A 26,848-nucleotide genomic window follows, 5' to 3' on the forward strand; every position below is an offset into this window, starting at 1 on the left:
ACTGTATCAGAGTCACCTTTATTCTCCCAAGTACATTTACACAAACCCACAATGCAATGTGCCTCAGTGAGAAGGTGCAGCCAGCAATAGACAATATCCAAGCGGAATACAGACACAAGTCAACATAGACATCATACAGAATGTACAATATCAGAACAGTAAACCTAAAACTCTGGAGTGTAGGCTGATTACAGTGAGAATATACCATTTACAGAGGGGCTATATCTATATAAGCATAGGGAGGGATGCTGCCGTGGTGAATATATTCAGTGCATTGACAGTGAAAGATGGGGTGTCCGGGGTGGGCAGGGTGGGCGATGATCTTACCTGCACTCTACCTTGTCCTGAAGGCGTGCAGGTCCTTGATGGATAGCAGGTGACAGAAGATGTGCTGCAGTTGGCGTGTGCAATGGGCAGACACAGACCCAAACCAGACGGTGATAGTACAAGTGAGGATGATGGATGTGCAGAACTTAACCAGTTTCCTCAGCTGGCGCAGTATGTGAGTAGGTAGAGTACACACAACGTTCTATGAAACTGTATGTGAGTGACTATAGTACATAACATGTTCTAGTACTGTAAAATATACCTCCAGTTCACTAGTTGAGGCTGAGAGGTTTTCCTGACCAAGTGACCTGATCAGGAAAACCTTTGGAACCAAGTTCTAGCCGATAACTAGAGCCAATACCCACTAGGCACACACTAGTTGAATCAATGTTGTTTCCACTTTATTTTAATGAAATTACATGGAACCAACGTGGAATAAATGTTGAATTGACGTCTGTGCCCAGTGAGTAGTTTATTCTGGTCAGGTTAGGCGAGGAATTACTCCTGGCTAGTGAGTGGCTTCTCCCACTGTGTCCGTTGTTTTTGTGTCCCAAACTGTGTCCCATGTTTTAGGAGTACTGGGAAGGAGATATCAGAGCTCTCTGCAGAATTTCAGCTGTTGTGGCTGCCTGACTAATGTGCTAGTTAAGTAGAAACACTAAATGGCTCTCACAACGCAACAGATAAACAGAGGAGAGATAAACAGCTCTCTCCTCTGAGTGCATGTCCGTTCCATTTGTAGAGATTATTCAAATTCAAGTGTATTGACCTTTTTGTATTGTGAGAGATGGTATACAGCAGGCCTATCTGTGAAAAGGGAGGCTAGCATAAAAGAGTTGACACTCGATTAAATGTATTTTGGTGGTTATGTTTGCTTTTATTGAACTGAAAGGATACCCAACCAAATCCCTTCTCATAGTAGACATTTAGCCATGAGACATTTGAATTTGTTTTACTCCTGGCTTGTACAGTACCTTTATAGAGGGATACTTTATACAGTACATTATTCAGCACATTGTGTTGCATTTCATACACTATTACAGCATTTGGACTCACAGAATAATATTTACAGTTCAACACTATTGAAAACGAACACAGTATCTTCACGTAAGGGCCAGTTATAAACATTTAAGAGATGTTAATATAGTGTACAAACCGTTATTTATAGTACAAACTGTTATATCAAACGCTGAATGCTACCTCTAATCAATATGTACTGTATACAGCATCGTAGAAGAAACAGCCATAACACATTCAAATTATTACTAATGTTTTCAATTTATTCAGATACTTTACAAAATGCTTTGTATTTGTTCGTAAGCCAAAGTGGGCCACAATGACTTTGTATAGATCTGAAAAAGTTGGTGTCACCTTATGAATTGTATACAGCTGTGTACCATAGAAGATAAAACATTGTATTGTTCAATAATACAGTCCATTATATTATGTGACCATTCAGTTCCAGGGGATACATATGGAATGGAAGCATTTTGGCCAGGGCATCTCACATGACGCCTCTCTCTGTCTGAATACTGGGGTGTATTCATTAGAGCAAGACCGTAGCAAATAGTTTCAAAACGTTTCGCAACGGAAATCGTTCACTCCTAACGGAAACAAGAGTTTCTATTGGACAAATTCAGGTAGGTCATTCCCCATTTCATTCTGTTTGCTTCTGTTGGCTTTCATTTTGTTCGTTTGGTTCGTCATTTGGTTCGTTCCTAGTGAATACACCCCTGTGTTGACTAGGTGTCCGGCATAGTCAGGAATTCTGGGTGGAAGTTGCCTGTAGGAACAGATCTAGGATCGGTTTACCCACCCAAAAATCCTAATCTTAACCATTAGGAGGAAAACGCTAAACTGACTTTAGATCAGTGCCCATGAGTCAACTGTATCCGGTTAGACGGCGGCTTCGCCCACACTTCCTGTGTGTGAATTCTGGTGTGTGACGGCAGCATGTTCACAAGGTGCGCTGGTGGTCATCTTGTGCCAACGCTGTTCCGGACAGACAGGGAACCAGCAATGAGGGATACTTTCAACTACAGTCTAAAGGCGATTTCTCATAATACTTTCAACCAGACCTAGGTTCAAATAGCCTTTGAAATACTTCAAATATGTTGAGGGTTTGTTTGAGCCCACCTGGAATTCCAGTTGGGTAGTGTTTGCCCATCTTTTGGGACTATTCTATTGGTTCATAGTGCCAGGCAAGATCAGTCATGCACAAATGCCATTTGAACCCAGGTCTGCGTTTGACTACATTATGAAAGGTAATCTTTTCCATTATAATGGGGCTGTTTGATAAATTACGTTTTATAGCTAGAGCAATTTATTCATTCTTCTCATATGTGAAAGAGGTGGAGTGAGGGGAAAACCGGAGAGAAAGGAAGAGGTGTATAAAGAGATGAAGGCCGTGTTTGAAAGCATCAATTCTATTCAGTAGCTGATCACCGACTAAGCAGACTGACTGGTCTACAATCATATTAAAACATTATTAATGATGCAAGGTTATTTGTAGATCAGTCAGTCTACTCAGTTGGTGGTCAGAGTGAGAAGAATTGATGCTCTCAAACTCAACCAGAGACTGACAAGAGTGAAGGGACAGAGAGAGAGAGAGAGAGAGAGAGAAAGAGAGAGAGAGAGAGAGAGAGAGAGAGAGGGAGAGAGAGAGAGAGTGAGTAAGGGGACATAGAGAGAGCGAGGGGACAGAGAGAGGGCGGGGGGGGACAGAGAAAGAGAGAGCGAACAGAGAGAGGGGGGCAGAGGGAGAGATATATAGAGGGGACAGAGAGAGAGAGAGAAACAGAGGGGACAGAGAGTGATGGGGACAGAGAGAGAGTGACGGGGACAGAGAGAGAGACAGTGAGGGGGCCAGAGAGGGAGAGGCAGAGAAAGATAGAGTGGGGGGCAGAGAGAGAGTCATAGAGGGAGATTATAAATAAATAACAAATCAAATGGAACAGAGTGTGAAAGAACCAGCAAGAAAGAGCAACTGAGAGGGGTAGAGATGTCTAGCCAGTCCCCAATCTGTCTCTCCCCCTTCCCCTTAGCATGAGAGAGGTAGATGTCTAGCCAGTCCCCAATCTGTCTCTACCCCTTCCCCTTAGCATGAGAGAGGTAGATGTCTAGCCGGTCCCCAATCTGTCTCTACCCCTTCCCCTTAGCCTGAGAGAGGTAGAGATGTCTAGCCGGTCCCCAATCTGTCTCTACCCCTTCCCCTTAGCCTGAGAGAGGTAGAGATGTCAAGCCGATCCCCAATCTGTCTCTACCCCTTCCCCTTAGCCTGAGAGAGGTAGAGATGTCTAGCCGGTCCCCAATCTGTCTCTACCCCTTCCCCTTAGCCTGAGAGAGGTAGAGATGTCAAGCCGATCCCCAATCTGTCTCTACCCCTTCCCCTTAGCCTGAGAGAGGTAGAGATGTCAAGCCGATCCCCAATCTGTCTCTACCCCTTCCCCTTAGCCTGAGAGAGGTAGATGTCAAGCCGGTCCCCAATCTGTCTCTACCCCTTCCTCTTAGCCTGAGAGAGGTAGAGATGTCTAGCCGGTCCCCAATCTGTCTCTACCCCTTCCCCTTAGCATGAGAGAGGTAGAGATGTCAAGCCGATCCCCAATCTCTCTCTACCCCTTCCCCTTAGCCTGAGAGAGGTAGAGATGTCTAGCCGGTCCCCAATCTGTCTCTACCCCTTCCCCTTAGCATGAGAGAGGTAGTGATTGTCTAGCCGGTCCCCAATCTGTCTCTACCCCTTCCCCTTAGCCCCAGCCCTCAATATTTGCAGTATATTTGTATAGTGGAAACAATATGCTGCAAGCATCTACCTATCCAGACATGCTATTATCGAGGGCTTAGGGCCAAAGGGAAGGATATGGAGCATAGTGGGATCTGCTGGTTGACTGTGTACCTGTTTGATGCCGCCCTTGGAGGTGCAGAACATGTAGATGACATAGCCTGGCACAAGAACCATGGATGACAGAGACATGACCCAGCCAATCCCCTGTCCCCACGCCGGGTACACGTACTTCCCCAAGGTCAGGGGGGTCATCTCAATGGCACTGAAGGTAAACACTCCCTGCACACACAGAAACATTTGCATTAGGTGAGGTAATAGGTGATGCTCCAGGCCGACTACATCGTAGATGTATACCAGACCTCCCAATAATAACCTGACCAGGGACTGCGGTTGAAAATTAGCCGGCAGGCTAAAACCGGCACTTCTACTGAAACGTTGATTAATGTGCACTGTCCCTGTAAAAATAAATAAACTCAAAAACAAAACAAAAACACCGACCGGCGAGATAGGACAAGCTGACAAAATGGCACAAGTCGGCATGCCGGCCAGATAGGACAAGTTTGACGGCTGGCCAGATAAAACAAGTCGGCCAGATAGGACAAGTTTGACGGCTGGCCAGATAAAATAAGCCGGCCAGATAGGACAAGTTTGATGGCTGGCCAGATAAAACAAGCCGGCCAGATGGGACAAGTTTGACGGCTGGCCAGATAAAACAAGCCGGCCAGATGGGACAAGTTTGACGGCTGGCCAGATAAAACAAGCCGGCCAGATAGGACAAGTTTGACGGCTGGCTAGATAAAACAAGCCGGCCAGATAGGACAAGAGATGGTCCCATCTGGTCAGTCAGGTAAGACAAATCAAGCTGGACAAGTTTGGCCAGCCAGTCAGATAGGATAAGTTGGCCAGACAGCACAAGTCAGTCCTGACAGGTAGGACATGTTCGGCCAGCCGGCCAGATAACCTATTTGGCTGAACTTATGCTAAGTTGGGCCAGTCAGTAAGTGATTAACTGAGTAGGGGAGAGCAGTACTCCATCACACAGTCAGAATAACGATAGCATCCCATAGATGTGTCTAGAACATTGATCTTCCCATTGATACAGCCCTATGGGCCACTGTGAAAACTTCATGCACTACATGCCTGTTCTCAGGACTAACTCCTCCACAGATTTATTCTGGACAGAGACTGATTGTGAACACTGAGGAGTGTTGTAACTGTCATAGTGTTGTTCTATTGTCGCATTTCTTACTTAAGCAATACTTCACTTCATATGTCTGGCAGCTGTGTTTTTTGTATTGCTTTGTGTGTGTTTTTGTTTCGTACTAAATGGTAAAAGAAAATCCATTACAATAAAATACACGTATACTGAACAAAAATATATATGCAACATGCAAAGTGTTACTCCCATGTTTCATGAGCTGAACGCAGGAACTTTCCATACACACAAAAAGCATATTTCTCTCAAATTTTGTAGACAAATTTGTTTACATGCCTGTTATTGAGCATTTCTCCTTTGCCAAGATAATCCATCCACCTGAAAGGTGTGGCATATCAAGAAGCTGATTAAACAGCATGATCATTACACAGGTGCACCTTGTGCTGGGGACAATAAAGGGCCACTCTAAAATGTGCAGCGTTGTCACACAACACAATGCCACAGATGTTGCAAGTTTTAAGGGAGTGTGCAATTGGCATGCTGGCTGCAGGAATGTCCATCAGAGCTGTTGCTAGAGAATTGAATGATAATTTCTCTACCAAAGTCGTTTTATAGAATTTGGCAGTATGTGCAACCGGCCTCACAACCGCAGACCATGTATATGGCGTCTAGTGGGTGAGCGGTTTGCTGATGTCAACGTTGTGAACAGAGTGCTCCATGGTGGCGGTGGGGTTATAGTATGGGCAGGCACAAGCTACGGACAATGAACACAATTACATTTTGTCTATGGCAATTTGAATGCACAGAGATACCGTGACGATATCCTGAGGCCCATTGTCGTGCCATTAATCACCCGCCATCACCTCATCTTTCAGCATGATAATGCACGGCCCCATGTTTCAAGGATCTGTACAAAATTCCTGGATGCTGAAAAAAATGTATACATTATGCACTATATAGGAAATAGGATGCCATTTGGGACACAACCAGTGTTTCTGAGATACAGGGTTAAGTATGATGTCCCTGAGGATTTAAACACATTGAAAACCAATGAGAAGCCTGATTGGAAATGGCAGTTACCAGGCAGATTGCTGGAGTGAAGAACTTCCAGCAGAGCTTCCACCAGCCGCACGGCCGATAGCCAATCATCTCTTCAATGTCCCCATAGAACTTATCAGCTCCTAAGACAGAGCAAGAGAGAGCATTGAACAAACCACACAAGGTGACGAATAATGGGTTATATGTCAAGACAGCCCAAATGTTATCTGTAGGCTATGTCCCAAGTGAGACTGTTGATGTGCTTTGAGTTAGCTAGGCAGCCAGCTGTTGTTGACTTACTCAGTGAAGTGAAAACTTGGATAAGCAATACCTTTTTAAAACTAAATTACAACAATACTGAGATCATGCTCATGAGCCCCAACTCCCTCATCAAGAAACTTGGTCAACTTAGCATGACAGGGTTAGTGGAAAATAATAAAGGAAAATATATTTTTAAAAGATATGTACTGTATGTATATATACAGTACCAGTCAAAAGTTTGGACACAAGAAGTCATTGTCTTTATTTTTAAAATGTTCTACATGGTAGAATAATAGTGAATACATCAAAGCTATGAAATAACACATGTAGTAATCAAAAAAGTGTTAAATCAAAATATATTGTATATTTGAGATTCTTCAAAGTAGAATCTCAAATATAAAGTAGTGTGCAAAGCTGCCTTGATGACAGCTTTGCACACTCTTGGTATTCTCTCAACCAGCTTCATGAGGTAGTCACCTGGAATGAATTTCAATTACAGGTATGCCTTGTTACAAGTACATTTGTGGAATTTCTTTCCTTCTTAATGTGTTTGAGCCAATCAGTTGTGTTGTGACAAGGTAGGGGTGGTATACAGAAGATAGCCCTATTTGTTAAAAGACCAAGTCCATATTATGGCAAGAGCAGCTCAAATAAGCCAAGAAAAATTACAGCCCATCATTACTTTAAGACATGAAGGTCAGTCAATCCGGGATATATCGAGAACATTGAACATTTCTTCAAGTGCAGTCACAAAAACCATCAAGCACTATGATGAAACTGGCTCTCATGAGGACCGCCACAGGAAAGGAAGACCCAGAGTTACCTCTGCTTCAGAGGATGACTTCGTAAGAGTTAACTGCACCTTAGATTATAGTCCAAATAAAGGCTTCACAGAGTTCAAGTAACAGACCCATCTCAACATCAACTGTTCAGAGGAGACTGTGTGAATCAGGCCTTCATGATTGAATTGCTGCAAAGAAACCACTACTAAAGGACAACAATAATAAGAAGAGACTTGCTTGGGCCAAGAAACACAAGCAATGGGCATTAGACTGGTGGAAATCTGTCCTTTGGTGTGATGAGTCCAAATTTTTTATTTTTGGTTCCAACCGCTGTGTCTTTGTGAGACGCAGAGTAGATGAGCAGATGATCTCCGCATGTGTGGTTCCCACCGTGAAGCACGGAGGAGGAGGTACAATGGTGTGGGGGCGCTTTGCTGGTGACACGGTCAGTGATTTATTTAGAATTCAAGACACACTTAAAAAATATATTTTGATTTGTTTAACACTTTTTTGGTTAATACATGATTCCATATGTGTTAGTTCTAAATGTACAGTTGAAGTTGGAAGTTTACATACACTTAGGTTGGAGTCATTAAAACTAGATTTTCAACCACTCCACCAACTATAGGTTTGGCAAGTTGGTTAGGACATCTACTTTGTGCATGACACAAGTAAATTTTCCAACAATTGTTTACAGGTAGATTATTTCACTTATAATTCAATGTATCACAATTCCAGTGGGTCAGAGGTTTACATACACTAAGTTGACTGTACCTTTAAACAGCTTAGAAAATTACAGAGAATTATGTAATGTCTTTAGAAGCTTCTGATAGGCTAATTGACATAATTTGAGTCAATTGGAGGTGTACCTGTGGATGTATTTCAAGGCCTACTTTCAAACTCAGTGTATCTTTGCTTGGCATCATGGGAAAATCAAAAGAAATCAGCCAAGACCTCAGAAAAAAATTGTAGACCTACACAAGTCTGGTTCATCCTTGGGAGCAATTTCCAAACACCTGAAGGTACCACATTCATCTGTACAAGCAATAGTACGCAAGTTTAAACACCATGGGACCATGCACCTGTCATAATGTTCAGGAAGGACAGGAAGTTCTTTCTCCTAGAGATGAACGTACTTTGGTGTGAAAAGTGCAAATCAATCCCAGAACAACAGCAAAGGGCCTTGTGAAGATGCTGGAGGAAACAGGTGCAAAAGTATCTATATCAACAGTAAAACGAGTCCTATATCGACATAACCTAAAAAGCCGCTCAGCAAGGAAGAAGCCACTGTTTCAAAACCACCATAAAAAAACCAGACTACGGTTTGCAACTGCACATGGGGACAAAGATCGTACTTTTTGGAAAAATGTCCTCTGGTCTGATGAAACAAAAATAGAACTCTTTGGTCATAATGACCATCGTTATGTTTGGAGGAAAAAGGGGGACACTTGCAAGTCGAAGAACACCATCCCGGGGGTGGCAGCATCATGTTGTGGGGGTGCTTTGCTGCAGGAGAGACTGGTGCACTTCCCAAAATAGATGGCATCATGAGGCAAGACATCAGTCAGGAAGTTAAAGCTTGGTCGCAAATGGGTCTTCCAAATGGACAATGACTCAAGCATACTTCCAAAGTTGTGGCAAAATGGCTTAAGGGCAACAAAGTCAAGGTATTGGACGGGCCATCACAAAGCCCTGACCTCAATCCTATAGAACATTTGTGGGCAGAACTGAAAAGCGTGTGCGAGCAAGGATGCCTACAAACCTGACTCAGTTACACCAGCTCTGTCAGGAGGAATGTGCCAAAATTCCCCCAACCTATTGTGGGAAGCTTGTGGAAGGCTACCTGAAACGTTTGACCCAAGTTAAACTATTTAAAGGCAATGCTACCAAATACTAATTGAGTGTATGTAAACTTCTGACGCACTGGGAATGTGATGAAAGAAATAAAAGCTGAAATAAATAATTCTCTCTACTATTATTCTGACATTTCACATTCTTAAAATAAAGTGTTGATCCTAACTGACCTAAGACAGGGAATTTTTACGAGGATTAAATGTCAGGAATTGTGATAAACGTAGTTTAAATGTATTTGGCGAAGGTGTATGTAAACTTCCGACCTCAACTGCATATGTCATCATGTTTAGTGTTCTCCATTGTTAGTCTGTCATCATGTTTAGTGTTCTCCCTGGTCAGTCTGTCATCATGTTTAGTGTTCTCCATGGTCAGTCTGTCATCATGTTTAGTGTTCTCCATGGTCAGTCTGTCATCATGTTTAGTGTTCTCCATGGTCAGTCTGTCATCATGTTTAGTGTTCTCCATGGTCAGTCTGTCATCATGTTTAGGGTTCTCTATGGTCAGTCTGTCATCATGTTTAGTGTTCTCCATGGTCAGTCTGTCATCATGTTTAGGGTTCTCTATGGTCAGTCTGTCATCATGTTTAGTGTTCTCCAGGGTCAGTCTGTCATCATGTTTAGTGTTCTCCCTGGTCAGTCTGTCATCATGTTTAGTGTTCTCCATGGTCAGTCTGTTCTTATGTTTAGTGTTCTCCATGGTCAGTCTGTTCTTATGTTTAGTGTTCTCCCTGGTCAGTCTGTCATCATGTTTAGTGTTCTCTATGGTCAGTCTGTCATCATGTTTAGGGTTCTCTATGGTCAGTCTGTCATCATGTTTAGGGTTCTCCATGGTCAGTCTGTCATCATGTTTAGGGTTCTCCATGGTCAGTCTGTTCTTATGTTTAGTGTTCTCCATGGTCAGTCTGTCATCATGTTTAGTGTTCTCCATGGTCAGTCTGTCATCATGTTCAGTGTTCTCCATGGTCAGTCTGTCATCATGTTTAGTGTTCTCCATGGTCAGTCTGTCATCATGTTTAGTGTTCTCCATGGTCAGTCTGTCATCATGTTTAGTGTTCTCCATGGTTAATCTTTTATCATGTTTAGGGTTCTCTATGGTCAGTCTGTCATCATGTTTAGTGTTCTCCATGGTCAGTCTGTTCTTATGTTTAGTGTTCTCCATGGTCAGTCTGTTCTTATGTTTAGTGTTCTCCATGGTCAGTCTGTCATCATGTTTATTGTTCTCCATGGTCAGTCTGTCATCATGTTTAGGGTTCTCCATGGTCAGTCTGTCATCATGTTTAGTGTTCTCCATGGTCAGTCTGTCATCATGTTTAGTGTTCTCCATGGTTAATCTTTTATCATGTTTAGGGTTCTCTATGGTCAGTCTGTTCTTATGTTTAGTGTTCTCCATGGTCAGTCTGTTCTTATGTTTAGTGTTCTCCATGGTCAGTCTGTTCTTATGTTTAGTGTTCTCCATGGTCAGTCTGTCATCATGTTTATTGTTCTCCATGGTCAGTCTGTCATCATGTTTAGGGTTCTCCATGGTCAGTCTGTCATCATGTTTAGTGTTCTCCATGGCCAGTCTGTCATCATATTTAGGGTTCTCCATGGTCAGTCTCATCATGTTTAGGGTTCTCCATGGTCAGTCTGTCATCATGTTTAGTGTTCTCCATGGTCAGTCTGTCATCATGTTTAGTGTTCTCCATGGCCAGTCTGTCATCATGTTTAGTGTTCTCCATGGTCAGTCTGTCATCATGTTTAGTGTTCTCCATGGTCAGTCTGTCATCATGTTTAGGGTTCTCCATGGTCAGTCTGTCATCATGTTTAGGGTACTTATACTTATTTTATGATGTGATTTTATAACTGTTGATCCTTCTGGTTTTCTTGTGTATGTAAAGAGACTGTATTATTATTATTAACTGTAGACATACACATGAATCATGTTTAAACAGGATGTATGCTTGTAGAAAACAACAATGATAGATCCTATATTTTCCTAATGGTATAGAAGCTTACTGTGTCCTACCATAGAACCAGGAAATCGAGATGGTTTCGAAGAAGACGAGGAAGAGGAGGCACATCCCGCTGGCAGAGTAGTAATCAAACAGCTTGAAGACGTACAGACCACCCTGGGGAAGCATCGCAGCCATAGAGGATTGTTCAAAGGCTCAACACACACACGCACACACACACACACACACACACACACACACACACACACACACACACACACACACACACACACTGTGTTACCTGTGTAATGTTGGAGAAGCCGATGAGGAAGGAGATTAGACAGATGCCGAGGATAAAGACCTTCTTCCTCTTCCTCAGCACCATGGGGAACTCATCCATCAGAGCCGTGACGAAGCCCTCCACGGTACAGAACTACAGGCAGAGCACACAGGTTAACACACACACTTTGGTTCACTCAGGTCTTGCACCAGAGAACTCTAACAGGCTGCCAACTTCGGCAGGGTCACCTGGACGCTTCTGTTTAAAATGAAAATAACAGTGGTAATTCTATGTAACGTCTACTCAGTAGCAACAAGCCATTTGTAACATATCTACCTGCCGTTCTGTTATTCCCTTTGTTCTGCTGTAATGAATTGTAATGTTGGCTTGTCTGTTGTCTGTCTGGTTCTCACCACTAACACCTCTCTTCCCTTGCTAGTTATCTGGGTGTCAGGTGACTCTAGGTGGGATCCTCACCTGGCTGTCTAGCCCCAGCATCATCAGCATGGAGAAGAACAGGATGGCCCACAGGGAGGACATGGGCAGCTGAGTCACAGCCTGGGGGTAGGCCAAGAACGCCAAGCCTGGGCCTTGAGTTAGACACCACACCAATCACAGTGAGCTAAGTCTAGGCCTTAAGTTAGACCCCAAACCACATCATTGAGCCTCAGCCCACATTGCATAATCACACTTCACTGCACACCTCAAATGGACGCATTAATGCACACCATGATAATTATTGTACCCATATGAAATCTCTTCTGTTGAATACAAAGTGTATGTTTTACTTCCGTCCTGTATTGTATCTTACATTTATCTAAGAAACCAATCATTTACTTGGCATCAATTGATGAGTTGATTAGGATCCCTATTACCCCTTTTATCTTATGTCAGAAGAAGTGCTGCTCATTTTAATTCTTCCCCTCTAATCAGCCACTAATTCAGGCCCTCGGGCACAAGTTGAGTGGAGTCTGTGGCATTAATCAATTCATTACTTTTACTGTATCAAGAAGAAGATAACCAGTGACGCAATGATACTATAGGACACGTGTCAAACTCATTCCATGGAGGGCCGAGTGTCTGCGGGTTTTCACTCCTCCCTTGTACTTGATTGATGAATTAATGTCACTAATTAGTAATGACCTCGCCTCACTTGGTTGTGTAGGTCTTCATTGAAAGGAAAAACCAAAAACCCACAGACACTAGGTCCTCCGTGGAATGAGTTTGACTCCCCTGCTAAAGAGTGTGAACACACTCTATATTTTATTTAGACATTGTCCTTTCCAGCACTGCTTCAGAAACTATACTGGATGTGTAATTAGACCAGGTCAGTACAGCTCGGTTTGACTCTGTGGTGTTAATCAGGAACAGCAGACTCCGACGTCAATAACAGTGAATGTTGCAGTAGGGAGCTAACTGCACTGTACCGGAGGCAGCTAGCTCCTGGACAGGCTTCTTGGTGATGTACGACATGAACCCCACAATGGAGAAGATGACGAAGCCCGCAAACATGCTGGTGAAGGAGTTTATACAGCACACGATGAGGGAGTCCCTGACAGGAGAGAAAAACACAACCCATGTTTGGTATTGGTAAGTAGACAGGACACCATAATGGAACACCACAGAAGAAAGAAACAAGAAAAGGACAGAACAAATGAAAGCAAATAGAGGAAAGAGGGAGTGGAACCCAGAAGTATAGAATCAAAGCAAATAGAGGAAAGAGGGAGTGGAACCCAGAAGTATAGAATCAAAGCAAATAGAGGAAAGATGGAGTGGAACCCAGAAGTATAGAATCAAAGCAAATAGAGGAAAGATGGAGTGGAACCCAGAAGTATAGAATCAAAGCAAATAGAGGAGAGATGGAGTGGAACCCAGAAGTATAGAATCAAAGCAAATAGAGGAAAGATTGAGTGGAACCCAGAAGTATAGAATCAAAGCAAATAGAGGAAAGATGGAGTGGAACCCAGAAGTATAGAATCAAAGCAAATAGAAGAAAGAGGGAGTGGAACCCAGAAGTATAGAATCAAGGCAAATAGAGGAAAGAGGGAGTGGAACCCAGAAGTATAGAATCAAAGCAAATAGAAGAAAGAGGGAGTGGAACCCAGAAGTATAGAATCAAAGCAAATAGAGGAAAGAGGGAGTGGAACCCAGAAGTATAGAACCAAAGCAAATAGAGGAAAGATGGAGTGGAACCCAGAAGTATAGAATCAAGGCAAATAGAGGAGAGAGGGAGTGGAACCCAGAAGTATAGAATCAAAGCAAATAGAGGAGAGAGGGAGTGGAACCCAGAAGTATAGAATCAAAGCAAATAGAAGAAAGAGGGAGTGGAACCCAGAAGTATAGAATCAAAGCAAATAGAAGAAAGAGGGAGTGGAACCCAGAAGTATAGAATCAAAGCAAATAGAGGAAAGAGGGAGTGGAACCCAGAAGTATAGAATCAAAGCAAATAGAATGGTTCCATCATCTAGGTTTTTAACATGTAACAGAGGTGGTTTGATGAGCCTTACCTGAAGATGTGCGTTAGCTCCCTGAGAAAATCCACAGGCTTTAGCTCATTCTTGATGCACACATGAGACCCAGGTTTAAAACCAGTGGGTCACTAACAGGGGCATAAGGCATAAAGGAGAGGCTGTGGGGGTAGCTTACCTGTACACATCGTTGTTAAAGGAGTTGTAGCTTCCCAAGGCGATGAGCGAACCCAGACCCAGTCCATAGGAGAAGAAGATCTGAGTGGCAGCGTCCAGCCACACCTGGGAGAGTAGTCAGACAAACACACACACATTATATAAGGACAGTTTTCACATTTCAAGACATTAAACATATCTTATTTTTCCTGTTGACATTTCAGTGTGTGCATAGACATATGGTCTGTGAGTGTGTGACTCTTAGAGGCCACCGTACCTCAGACTTGAGGAGTTTGTTGAAGTCGGGGGTGATGTAGAAAAGAATGCCCTCCTTGGCCCCGGGGAGAGTGACCCCACGAAAAAACAGGATGAACAGCATGAGGTAGGGGTACGTGGCGGAGAAATAGACCACCTGAATAACAGATAGGGGACAGAGAAATAGACCACCTGAACAACAGATAGGGGACAGAGAAATAGACCACCGGAATAACAGATAGGGGACAGAGAAATAGACCACCTGAATAACAGATAGGGGACAGAAAAATAGACCACCGGAATAACAGATAGGGGACAGAGAAATAGACCACCTGAATAACAGATAGGGGACAGAGAAATAGACCACCGGAATAACAGATAGGGGACAGAGAAATAGACCACCTGAATAACAGATAGGGGACAGAGAAATAGACCACCTGAACAACAGATAGGGGACAGAGAAATAGACCACCTGAATAACAGATAGGGGACAGAGAAATAGACCACCTGAACAACAGATAGGGGACAGAGAAATAGACCACCTGAATAACAGATAGGGGACAGAGAAATAGACCACCTGAATAACAGACAGGGGACAGAGAAATAGACCACCGGAATAACAGATAGGGGACAGAGAAATAGACCACCTGAATAACAGATAGGGGACAGAGAAATAGACCACCGGAATAACAGATAGGGGACAGAGAAATAGACCACCTGAACAACAGATAGGGGACAGAGAAATAGACCACCTGAATAACAGATAGGGGACAGAGAAATAGACCACCGGAATAACAGATAGGGGACAGAGAAATAGACCACATGAATAACAGACATGGTGTGTTGGTGAGGAGTGAAAAGGTGGGTAGTTGACTAACAAAAACCCAAAATGAGGGTGAACTTCCAGCCTCAATGGTACATGAGCAGACTGAAACATTCCCCACTAGGGACTGAAACATTTTACTTCCTGCTCGCCTTCCTCTCCTGACAGAGATCTGTGAACGTGCTTTGCACTTTGTCAAATAATGATTGTGTTTAATTGGTAAATTCCATCAAGGCCAGGGCCTTGGGGGAGTTAATTTTCTGCTTTATGCAGTTCACATTAAATTCCAATTACCCTCGGAGCAGAATGCGAAGATGTGTTCCTTGCTCATACATTTATTTTCTTAAAAGTGAGCGTTAATTTAACACCCCCTAACTCGACAAAGTTGTTAATGCATTTGTTTTTGCTAGGTTACCGTCATGGAAGGAGGCTGTGGCCTGCTGCATGTATCAGGGTTGAACTTTAGTATATGATGTTGCTGAAATGGATTTGGAGCCGTTCTATCAATTGCATTGTGGTTGATGTGTCTTACAGGTGACGAGAGTTTTCATTAAATACCTTTTGCCAGAGAGAGAGAGAGAGATGTAGATGTGCCAGATGGAGGGCCAGCGAGAGAGAGAGATGGAGATGTGCCAGATGGAGTGCCAGAGAGAGAGAGGAGACACCCAGAAATAAGGAGACCGAGACGAAAGCACCAAGACAGAAAAAGAGAGATGGAAAGAGAGAGAGAGAAAGAGACATGAAAGAGAGAGAGTAATAATAAGAGCAGGCCTGACCTTCCCTGTCCACTCCACTCCTTTCCAGATAGAGAAGTAGACCAGGATCCAGGACAGAGCCAGAGTTCCAGCCAGGGGCCAGCGCACCTCACCAGGCTCCTCCAGACCCCTGGACAGCTGGTGCATGTTCCGCCTGGCGGACAGACACACACACCGGTCAGTGCAGTCACACACACACACACCGGTCAGTGCAGTCACACACACACACACACCGGTCAGTGCAGTCACACACACACACACACCGGTCAGTGCAGTCAGACACACACCTGGATCACACACATTCTTTCGGACAGGTTATACACACACACATGATCACATACAGATTCACAGACAGACAGGCCACACTCACAAACAAACAGTTATGCACACTCTCAGGTCAACCACACACATTTAATATACACACACGTATGTTCCACCTTTGACCTCATGCTTTTCACATGACTCAGTGAACAATTATAGAAGTTTAACACTAGAAATGCCTGGACTCCAGGGAGCCCACTTCCAGCCAATGACGTATCTTTTGGATGTCAGCAACCTAACAGTCTAATAACTACATTTCATGTATGCTATCGGAAAAACAATCATTTGGTTTTATTTATGAAGGTCATTAGTATATATATATTTTTTTTCAAAGAACATAATAGCGTTTTCATTCATTTAGATTAATGTAGGCTAGATGTAAAAATGAAAAACCATTAGAAACCCCACAATTCAAGTGTTAAAATAAATGATTTGACGTACTCCCAGAACTCAGTGACGGCACTGGTGAGGTTGGTGGTGTCTGTCAAACTGTAGTTGGAGAAACATTTCTCTGTGTTCCACGGGTTATCACAACCCTCCCACGGCAAATCCTAGAGAGAGATAGAGACAGAGATGGAGAGAGATGGAGAGACAGAGGGGGAGAAAGAAAGGAGAGAGGGGGTGTCATTGTGTCATCCAAAGAGACAGACAGGAAGACAGAAAGAGACGAGAACAAGGAGTTGAGGGGGGAAACAGAAAGACAGACAGACAGACATAAGATTAGCACCAACATGCATTAGCATTGTCCATTGCATAAAGGAGAACATTGGAGAGCAGAGAGCTATTTAACTCATACAGTCGGGTAGTAATCAATGATGTATGGTAGTAGCCTCCTCCCCAGGCTCAGAGCTGGCTGGTACAGGAGACTATTATGGTAGGAATCTGATGTTTTATGATGGAGTGAGTAAATTGTGTCACCTTTGTCCTGTCCTCTACTGCCTGCTTGTATTTATTTGTATGTGCTGTTAGTTTGTGATAGGAGCCATTCCACACAAGAAGCTCCCTCAAGAAAATAGAGTCATTTGAATTGAAGTCAATGGGTTCAGGGTTTTCATTGTCATGTAGAAACTAAAGGTCTTTCCACCTTGTCTAATTGCTGCACTATTGCTGCAATCAATCCTTTGGTTATATTTAAGAAGGTCTTAGGTAAGGTCAAAGAACATAATAGCATTTTCATTAATTTATGTTACTGTAAGCTATATGTAAAAACTACAAACCACTAAACACACCAATCTCCCGTGGACGGACTACGTATCTGACCAAATGACATCTCAGTTAACCGAGATGAAAGAACCCGTAATGGAGTCTCGGGCACACTCTGTGCTTAGAACTATTTTATTTCCTGTTCTCAGGTCATCATTATCATCATATATGTATTTCTTCACCACTTCTGAGTGGAAAGCTCTTAGTGTCTCAGATTGTCTGCTTCATTTCAGTGATGTCTCCCTCCCTCTCCCTCCTGTCTCCCTCCCCCTCCACCCTCCCTCCATCTCTCTTTCTCTCTCTACCTACAACTGCCTCTCTCTCTCTCTCTCTCCCCGCACACTCCTGACCCATCTCTTTGTGCTCCTGTCTGGTGTGAGAAGAGTGGTGATGGAGACTGTCTGTACAGATGTAATAACTCTGTCTCAGGTCTTTGTGTGGAACAAAATTAACAGCCAGTGAACAACAGGAGTGAGAACATTATTAAGTGAACTACTCAGTAACTCTATTGACTAAGTCAATATAGTCTATATAGTCTATAACGTATTAGTCTATAACGAATACGTTATAGTCTATAACGTATTCAACCCACACTGATTTCTGGTCAGGTCACATAGTTAAGCAATTAAGTCACAGCAAAGTATATACTCCTTGAAGGACAATAAACTATTCCATTTATTTAATGCTTATTCCATAGCCTGGTTCCAGATTTGTTTGTGCTTTCTGCTGAGTCGGCAACAGAGCACAAACAGATCTGGAACCAGGCTATGACCATAGGAGTCAATGACCGTTGAAGTTAGAATATGTGGGCAACTATAAATACCTAGGTGTCTGGTTAGACTGTAAACTCTCCTTCCAGACTCACGTTAAGCATCTCCAATCCAAAATTAAATCTAGAATCGGCTTCCTATTTAGCAACAAAGCCTCCTTCACTCATGCTGCCAAACATACCCTCGTAAAACTGACTATCCTACCTATCCTTGACTTCGGCGATGTCATTTACAAAATAGCCTCCAACACTCTACTCAGCAAATTGGATGTAGTCTATCACAGTGCCATCCGTTTTGTCACTGAAGCCCCATATACTACCCACCACTGCGACCTGTACACTCTCGTTGGCTGGCCCTCACTACATATTCGTTGCTAAACCCACTGGCTCCAGGTAATCTATAAGTCTATGCTAGGTAAAGCCCCGCCTTATCTCAGCTCACTGGTCACCATAGCAACAGCCACCCGTAGCACGCGCTCCAGCAGGTATATCTCACTGGTCATCCCCAAAGCCAACACCCCCTTTGGCCGCCTTTCCTTCCAGTTCTCTGCTGCCAATGACTGGAACGAATTGCAAAAATCACTGAAGCTGGAGTCTTATATCTCCCTCTCTAACTTTAAGCATCAGCTGTCAGAGCAGCTTACCGATCACTGTACCTGTACACAGCCAATCTGTAAATAGCACACCCGACTACCTCATCCCCATATTGTTATTTATCCTCTTGCTCTTTTGCACCCCAGTATCTCTACTTGCACATCATCATCTGCACATCTATCACTCCAGTGTTAATGCTAAATTGTAATTATTTTCACCTCTATGGCCTATTTATTGCCTACCTCCCTACTCTTCTACATTTGCACACCCTGTACATAGATTTTTCTTGGCCAGGTCGCAGTTGTAAATCAGAACTTGTTCTCAACTGGCCTACCTGGTTAAATGAAGGTGAAATAAATAAAAAATGTAAAAGTTGGCAAGACAGCAGGAACAGATCTGGGACAGATATTTTCCTGCATTGTTGAGGAGAGTTAGCAAGCAAGCATTTCACTGTACCGTGTGCACGTGACCAATAAACGTTGATTTGGGGGAGTTGAAGTGGTAGTAAAGGGCCCAGGCGATGATGATAATGTAGTGTGGTGATGTCACCTACCTCTCTGAAGGAGTTGAAGAGGTAGTAGAGGGCCCAGGCGATGATAATGTAGTGTGGTGATGTCACCTACCTCTCTGAAGGAGTTGAAGAGGTAGTAGAGGGCCCAGGCGATGATAATGTAGTGTGGTGATGTCACCTACCGCTCTGATGGAGTTGAAGCGGTAGTAGAGGGCCCAGACGATGATGATAATGTAGTGTGGTGATGTCACCTACTGCTCTGAAGGAGTTGAAGCGGTAGTAGAGGGCCCAGGCGATGATGATAATGTAGTGTGGTGATGTCACCTACCTCTCTGAAGCAGTTGAAACGGTAGTAGAGGGCCCAGGCGATGATGATAATGTAGTGTGGTGATGTCACCTACCGCTCTGAAGGAGTTGAAGCGGTAGTAGAGGGCCCAGGCGATGATGATAATGTAGTGTGGTGATGTCACCTACCTCTGAAGGAGTTGAAGCAGTAGTAGAGTGCCCAGGCGATGATGATAATGTAGTGTGGTGATGTCACCTACCGCTCTGAAGGAGTTGAAGTGGTAGTAGAGGGCCCAGGCAATGATAATGTAGTGTGGTGATGTCACCTACCGCTCTGAAGGAGCTGAAGAGGTAGTAGAGGGCCCAGGCAATGATGATAATGTAGTGTGGTGATGTCACCTACCGCTCTGAAGGAGTTGAAGAGGTAGTAGAGGGCCCAGGCGATGATGATAATGTAGTAGATGTTGAGCCAGAAGGAGAGCACCACTGAGGCCAGACCAACCCCTGTAGGGGAGGGAGAGGTACAGGTCAGTATTAACAAACAATTAGTTAACTAACTAGGAACTGCTGTAGCTAACTATTATTTGTCTTTGGGATATGTGTATATCTATTCTGTTGGATTTTTATATGAACTACAATTGTATGTACATGCATTCTTTATTTGTCTAATTAAAACTCCTTCAAACAATCAATCACCTACCTAGACTATCTGTCAATATGTGGGGGGATTTTCAACATATCTCACCTTTCATCATAGGCATTAGTTTGGTCCATACCCCCAGCCCCCCCACCGAGGTGAACTGGCCCAGTGACGTCTCCAACAGGAACAGAGGTATGCCAGCAAACACCAGGGTGAGAAAGTACGGGATCAGGAAAGCCCCTGTCACCGGACCAGGGCACAGTGTGACGGAACAGGAAGTGTGTTTCACATGTACACCAAAGATATCCTCTTTCATCTGTGTTTACACGTTTACTTACGGTCTGCATCCCCATTCTCAATCCTTCTCTAACTTGTGCACTTGCACACTTACTTATCATGAATTTTAAAAGCATGGGATTGGTGTAAGCATTGTCTGGAGCCACAGGAGGCTGCTGAGGGGAGGACGGCTCATAATAATGGCAAGGAAGGTGCGAAAGGACACCATTTGTTTGATTAATTTGATTCCATTCCACCAATTCAACTCCAGCTATTACCACAAGCCCGTCCTCCCCAATTAAGGTGCCAACAACCTCCTGTGCTGGAGACAGCTTTTAACCACAGGAGGTTGGTGGCACCTTAATTGGGGAGGACGGGCTTGTGGTAATAGCTGGAGTTGAATTGGTGGAATGGAATGAAATGCATCAAACACATGGTTTCCGTGGTTTCCATGTGTTTGATGCCATTCCATTAGCGCTGTTCCGGCCATTATTATGAGACGTTCTCCCCTCGGCAGGCTCCTGTAGTATTTACCATGAGGGTTGTGCAAGTGCACACCTCGAGAGAAGGTTGAAGGATTGAGACTCGGATGTGGTTAAGACACTAATTGGCCAGTATTCAATCAGTTTTAGATAGTGGATTATGGATAGTGTCACGTGTGTTCCCTCTCCAGCCTCTAGGTCACAAGGCTGCTTGTTATGGCGCATACCTGTCACCATCGTTACGCGCACCTGCGCATCGTCAGACTCACCTGGACTCCATCACTTCCTTGATTACCTGCCCTATAGATGTCACTCCCTTTGGTTCCTTCCCCAGGCGTCATTGTTTCTGTGTCATGTCTGTGTGATGTTCGTGTTTCTAATTGTTGTGTTTATTTATTTAAACACTCACTCCCAGAACTTGCTTCCTGACTCAGCGCACATTGTTACAGATAGGGGATTTCAGAAGTGTATGATTTGGACGTCAGCTTCATCACATGTGATGAACAATCTAGCTGTCTATCCTATCTATTCAGCGTCTATTCCACGTTGGTTCAACGTTATTTCATTGAAATGATGTGGAAACCATGCTGATTCAACCGCTGTGTGCCCAGTGGGATCACATGACCCATTCAGGTTTCACGGTAAACTTGGCTGACAAATCATCCAGAGCACACAACCAAACTCACAATTTCTATATCAAGTGTCAACTCCCTACACAGGGACCCGCGGCTGTGCAAAACAAGCACAGTTCTGCAAGGGTTAAATGGGTATCCATATTGAGTTACATTCAAAACACTTGATCTCCAAAGGAGAAGTTGGATGTAGGACACAGACAGTAACATACGCAGATGCTTACAAATAGACCTGATCCCTGATGTATGGTGGAACTAGTGAAATATATGACGTCTACAGAAATCAATAGAATGAACTATGCATGAAAACAAGGGGACTGTGCAATACTGTATCAATACGTTACATCAGGGTTTCCCAAACTCGGTCCTCAGGACCCCAAGCGTGCATGTTTAGTTTTCTGCCCTCGCGCTACACAGCTGATTCAAATAATTAAAGCTTGATGATTAGTGGATTATTTGAATCAGCTGTGTAGTACTGGGGCAAGAACCAAAACGGGCCCCCCTTGGGGTCCCGAGGACTGAGTTTGGGGAACACTGCACTACATCAGTTCCTCTCAAGTGTAAAATGCAAAAAAGAATACATGACAGTAAAATCAATCTGTAAATTATTAAATACCTGTCAGAAGTACCGTATCTGTTGCTTCTAATCTCTGCTCACTTCACACAGTTACTGATGTTAAAAATAGAAAATATCAACTCTGTGATTTATTTGATTTTACAATGCTGGAAAGGTGCTCATTTCAAAAACCAATGTTACCTAATAGAAAGGTGGTATTCGTTACACTTTAAGGATGTTTAACCTCGATGTTTAACCTCGAAAAACTCTGTCACTTTTACAAAAAATAACGTTTCTGTGAACACTAACACGGTTGATGTTATGTATCTAGTCCTCATGAAAAATGTATTTGTAATTATTCGCTCACTAACACAGAAAGTGACCTCAATAGTCCATAAAGATGATGCCGCATACTAGCACAGTGTACAGTACATTGTGATGAAATATAGATGTTTCCTAATGGCAATTTCATTAACAATAGCCTCATCAATACATATCAAGGTCGGTCATTAAATAATCATCATGGTAAATTCCATGCAGTGGTTTTAATGACATGTTTAGATTTTCTCTCACTCAGGTTGCAAAAAAAATAAAATATGGATAGCCAAATGTACTCATTGAAAGCTCCCTCTTTTACAATGCCTGTTCATTTTCCATGTCATTTTACACATCCTGCAAGTCCCATAGTTCACATTAAAGCAAATGTGGACACTGGACACCCACAATATTAAATAGCATGTTTCTTCAACAACAACATAACATTTGCACACTGTGTTAGTTTATCAAACAGTGCACTCCCATGAATTGTAATAGGTTGTGCTTTATACTGATGATATTTTGAAATGTGTAGTTTTCCTCCTGCCTCTTCAGGCACCCCTTGAAATCTCACTATATCAAAGCCTGTAACAATGATTTCTACCAGACACCGTTTTGGCTCTCCAGGCACAAAATGGCCTCCCTCCCCGGATAGTTTATCTTACCTCCTCCATTCTTGCCGCACAGGTAAGGGAACCTCCAGACGTTACCCAGGCCGATGGCGTAGCCCACGCATGACAACAGGAAGTCAAACTTGCCCTTCCAGGAGCCCCTGTCAGGGAGTACTTCCTCCTTCTCCTCGCCATCTGGTGGCGCCACCGTCTCCATGACCTCGAATGGGACTGCCTGTTTGACCTCTGTCGGGGAGTTGAGGTCCACGGTGCTCTTACCAGTCTTGCCCATAGGGCGGGACCACGGTTCACTGGACCACGGTTCACTCGGGTTGAACCACGGGTCCTCACAATCCTATACGGTCCACTATGTATGTTCCACCATGTGTGGTCAAATGATGTACGGTCAAATTGAGCCTCAGTTAGTGCGTTTGGTCTTTTTTGTCCTTTACCAGTGTACTTTACAGGAAGATGGAGACACTGAAGTTGAGGTGGAGCTGTGAAGCAACAGAGATTAATCTCATTGACTCGCAAATTTATGGTAGATGTATGACACAGAAACACATAAATGGTTATCTAGCCTATAGATAGATAAATTGATAGATAGATATATAACAGAGGTAACTGTGAGTTGTGGTGCATTCATGCTAACTCTGAACCCTCAATGACGACATACACTAATGTGTTTGAGTATGGGGGCATAATCAATTCAAACATATTGAGTTTGGCCATTACTGCCCCCTCGTATGTCTGTATGTGTAATGCACTATGTATTTAATGCTTGTGACATGTTGTGTGTCTGTATGTGTAATGCACTATGTATTTAATGCTTGTGACATGTTGTGTGTCTGTATGTGTAATGCACTATGTATTTAATGCTTGTGACGTGTTGTGTGTCTGTATGTGTAATGCACTACGTATTTAATGCCTGTGACGTGTTGTGTGTCTGTATGTGTAATGCACTATGTATTTAATGCCTGTGACGTGTTGTGTGTCTGTATGTGTAATGCACTATGTATTTAATGCCTGTGACGTGTTGTGTGTCTGTATGTGTAATGCACTATGTATTTAATGCCTGTGACGTGTTGTGTGTCTGTATGTGTAATGCACTATGTATTTAATGCCTGTGACGTGTATGTGTAATGCACTATGTATGTAATGTTTGTGACATACTGTAAGTCTGTCTACAAAGATGCTAAAATATTTTCTTTGTGGATTTAATTGCTTACTACATCACATATGTGTAGATATGCGCACTGTGTGATTGCTGTTTCTCTTGCTCTGCTGTGTGTGCATCTTGCAAGCTGTCACTCAAATGGCGAGGGGTTGAAGCTCATTGGCTAGAACGTGAATTGTTAGGAGGCTGGCCCACGTGGGGGATATGTAGGGTAAATGCTGTGGCACAGCTTCCAGAAAAACAGTCCTTTTCCAACTGGGGATTTTGTAAAACAGTCCTTCATAGATTATGCATGTATGAAGTACACGTTGACATATCCAGCCCAAAGCTGGAGGATTAAACAATAGTTTAAACAACAAACAAGTCGCCAAAGTCCCGGAGCATGTTAAACTTCAGAAGGCTATAAGTTATGTTTGTCTGGCTCAAATGTAAATGTATTAAATTGCAAACTTTTGACCTACGGTACTTCTTGGAAATGTGCTTTAGTTTGGTAAATGTGCATATTTATTTTCATGGCAATATTCTTGGGAAATGGCCTAAAGTATTTGTTTGTTTTTCCTTCCTTTACCGTCTTTATTCCCTTTTCCATATTTTACTTTCTATTCTCTATTCAAATGTAAAACTCTTTGCTTTTTAGCTCATGACCAATTTAGGCATATCTGGGAGTTTTTAGCTCATGACCAATTTAGGCATATCTGGGAGTTTTTAGCTCATGACCAATTTATGCATATCTGGGAGTTTTTAGCTCATGACCAATTTAGGCATATCTGGGAGTTTTTAGCTCATGACCAATTTAGGCATATCTGGGAGTTTTTAGCTCATGACCAATTTAGGCATATCTGGGAGTTTTTAGCTCATGACCAATTTAGGCATATCTGGGAGTTTTTAGCTCATGACCAATTTAGGCATATCTGGGAGTTTTTAGCTCATGACCAATTTAGGCATATCTGGGAGTTTTTAGCTCATGGGCAATTTGCCCTGTTGACCAAAAACCTTTTTTTCAAATGACCATATCAAAGATACTTCATTTGTGTAACCTTGCTACTAATCATTTAGACAGAAGTACGGCTGCTATCGGCACAATGCTTTGTATTAAAGTATTCACCTGCAATTAAACTAGTGGATGAATTGATACACCAAACAAAATCCCAACTGTGGAAAAGAAGGGTTCTCCACAATGTAAAATAAACAGATAAAAGAGAGGAGAAATTATGAAAACATAATTTGTTTGGACCGTATGATCTCATTGGTTTGAAAAGCACAACTCGTCATTTGTCATTTCATTGTCACATTACCAAAGTGATCTTCGGATACTGTCTGAAAAAATCTATATGCTCATAAATTGTATTTTTGTTACAGCCGGAGACAACTTTTGGGTATCATAAGTTAAGTTTAGATATTGTTTTTGTACAGTATCCATTGTTTTATATTATACTACATCGTTACAAAAAAAGGTTCTATCTAGAACCTAAAAGGGTTCTTCGGCTGTCGCCATAGGAGAATCATTTGAAGACCCCTTATTGGTTACAGGTAGAACCCTTTTGGTTCCAGCTATAACTGCTGTGGGTTCCATGTAGAACCCTTTCCACAGAGGGTTCTACATGGAACCCAAAATGGTTCTACCTGGAACCAAAAATGTTTTTTACCTGGAACCAAAAAGGGTTATCCTACGGGGAGAGCCAAAGAAAACCCTTTTGGAACCCTTTTTTCTAAGTGTATAGTACTCGTCCTGGTATACAGTACATACTTTACTTTAAATACTTTACTAGGCATCTGTATCTGGCAGTATTCAACCTTATCTAGTAGTTTTAGTATTTTATTAGGATCCCCATTAGCTGAAGAAGCAGCTACTCTTCCTGGAGTTAACTCAGAGCTCTGTGAGGAGTAGGAGGATGGAGAAGGATCTGCAGCATACCTGTATCTGAAGTCTTAATGTCCCTTGTCAGGTGATCAGGGTCCCTTCCTTATACCTTTACACCTGTAGCATGAGGCAAAATGAGAAAAACCATCCAATGGAGAAAGGATCCAGCTATCTCCTCTATGAAAAGCTTTCATCCGCTGCCTCACCCAAGGGAACGGTCATAATGTCAACGCTATTAGAAAGAAAGTTTTAAAAAAATGCTTCCCCCTCGTTTTTCTTCTTCCTCTCCCTTTTCCTCTCTAGCTGGTGCTCTCTTCCTTTGGCTGGAACTGAGTGGCGGATAATAAAGTTCGACCTGTTGTGTGATCGGATTATTATTTTGCCCGGTGAGGCTCCAGGCCATGAGGGAGAAGTCAATCGCCTGATTCCGGTAGGGTGTCGTGCATTGTGTGTTGCAGTGTGGGTGGGGGTGGAGTGTGTGTGTGTGTGTTGGGGGGTCGAGCAGGGTTTGTGTGTGTGTCACAGTGCCAATGAGTGTGTGGTGGTGTCACAGTGTGTATCGCAGAGTGTGGGAATATGTATCTTTGAATGTGTGTTTGTGTTTGAGGGTCAGTCAGCTTTTGCCAGTGCTGTTACCATGGGATTTCCCAATAGAGAAGGGCCTAATCCGAGCAGTGAAAGACATTTGGAAGTTTGGATGAAACAGCCACTGCTCACTGCTTACTGGCAATAGGCCTGGAATATAATAT

At 43.1% G+C, this 26,848-nt stretch overlaps 1 protein-coding gene across 2 annotated transcripts; it reads right to left on the reverse strand.

Moving 5' to 3' along the window:
• Positions 1–1,179: 1,179 nt before the first annotated feature.
• LOC129838512 (sodium- and chloride-dependent GABA transporter 1-like) lies at positions 1,180–26,575 on the reverse strand. 2 transcript variants are annotated; one of them, XM_055905541.1, is made up of 15 exons: positions 26,154–26,575; positions 23,116–23,558; positions 20,295–20,429; positions 19,953–20,053; positions 16,629–16,738; positions 15,888–16,020; positions 14,311–14,445; positions 14,056–14,159; positions 12,837–12,961; positions 11,887–11,999; positions 11,431–11,562; positions 11,204–11,306; positions 6,345–6,445; positions 4,220–4,387; positions 1,180–2,319 (listed from the first exon to the last, which is right to left on the reverse strand). In XM_055905541.1, the coding sequence occupies exons 2-15, from the start codon at positions 23,351–23,353 to the stop codon at positions 2,224–2,226; spliced, it is 1,794 nt and encodes a 597-aa protein (XP_055761516.1). In that variant the 5' UTR covers positions 23,354–23,558; positions 26,154–26,575; the 3' UTR covers positions 1,180–2,223. The 2 variants fall into 2 exon arrangements, with proteins under 2 accessions (XP_055761516.1, XP_055761517.1); XM_055905542.1 differs by lacking the exons at positions 19,953–20,053; positions 20,295–20,429; positions 23,116–23,558; positions 26,154–26,575 and adding an exon at positions 19,666–19,715.
• Positions 26,576–26,848: the final 273 nt, after the last annotated feature.

This window comes from Salvelinus fontinalis, chromosome 39 (genome assembly GCF_029448725.1).
Source record: "Salvelinus fontinalis isolate EN_2023a chromosome 39, ASM2944872v1, whole genome shotgun sequence".
In the NCBI taxonomy this organism is placed as follows: Eukaryota; Metazoa; Chordata; class Actinopteri; order Salmoniformes; family Salmonidae; genus Salvelinus; species Salvelinus fontinalis.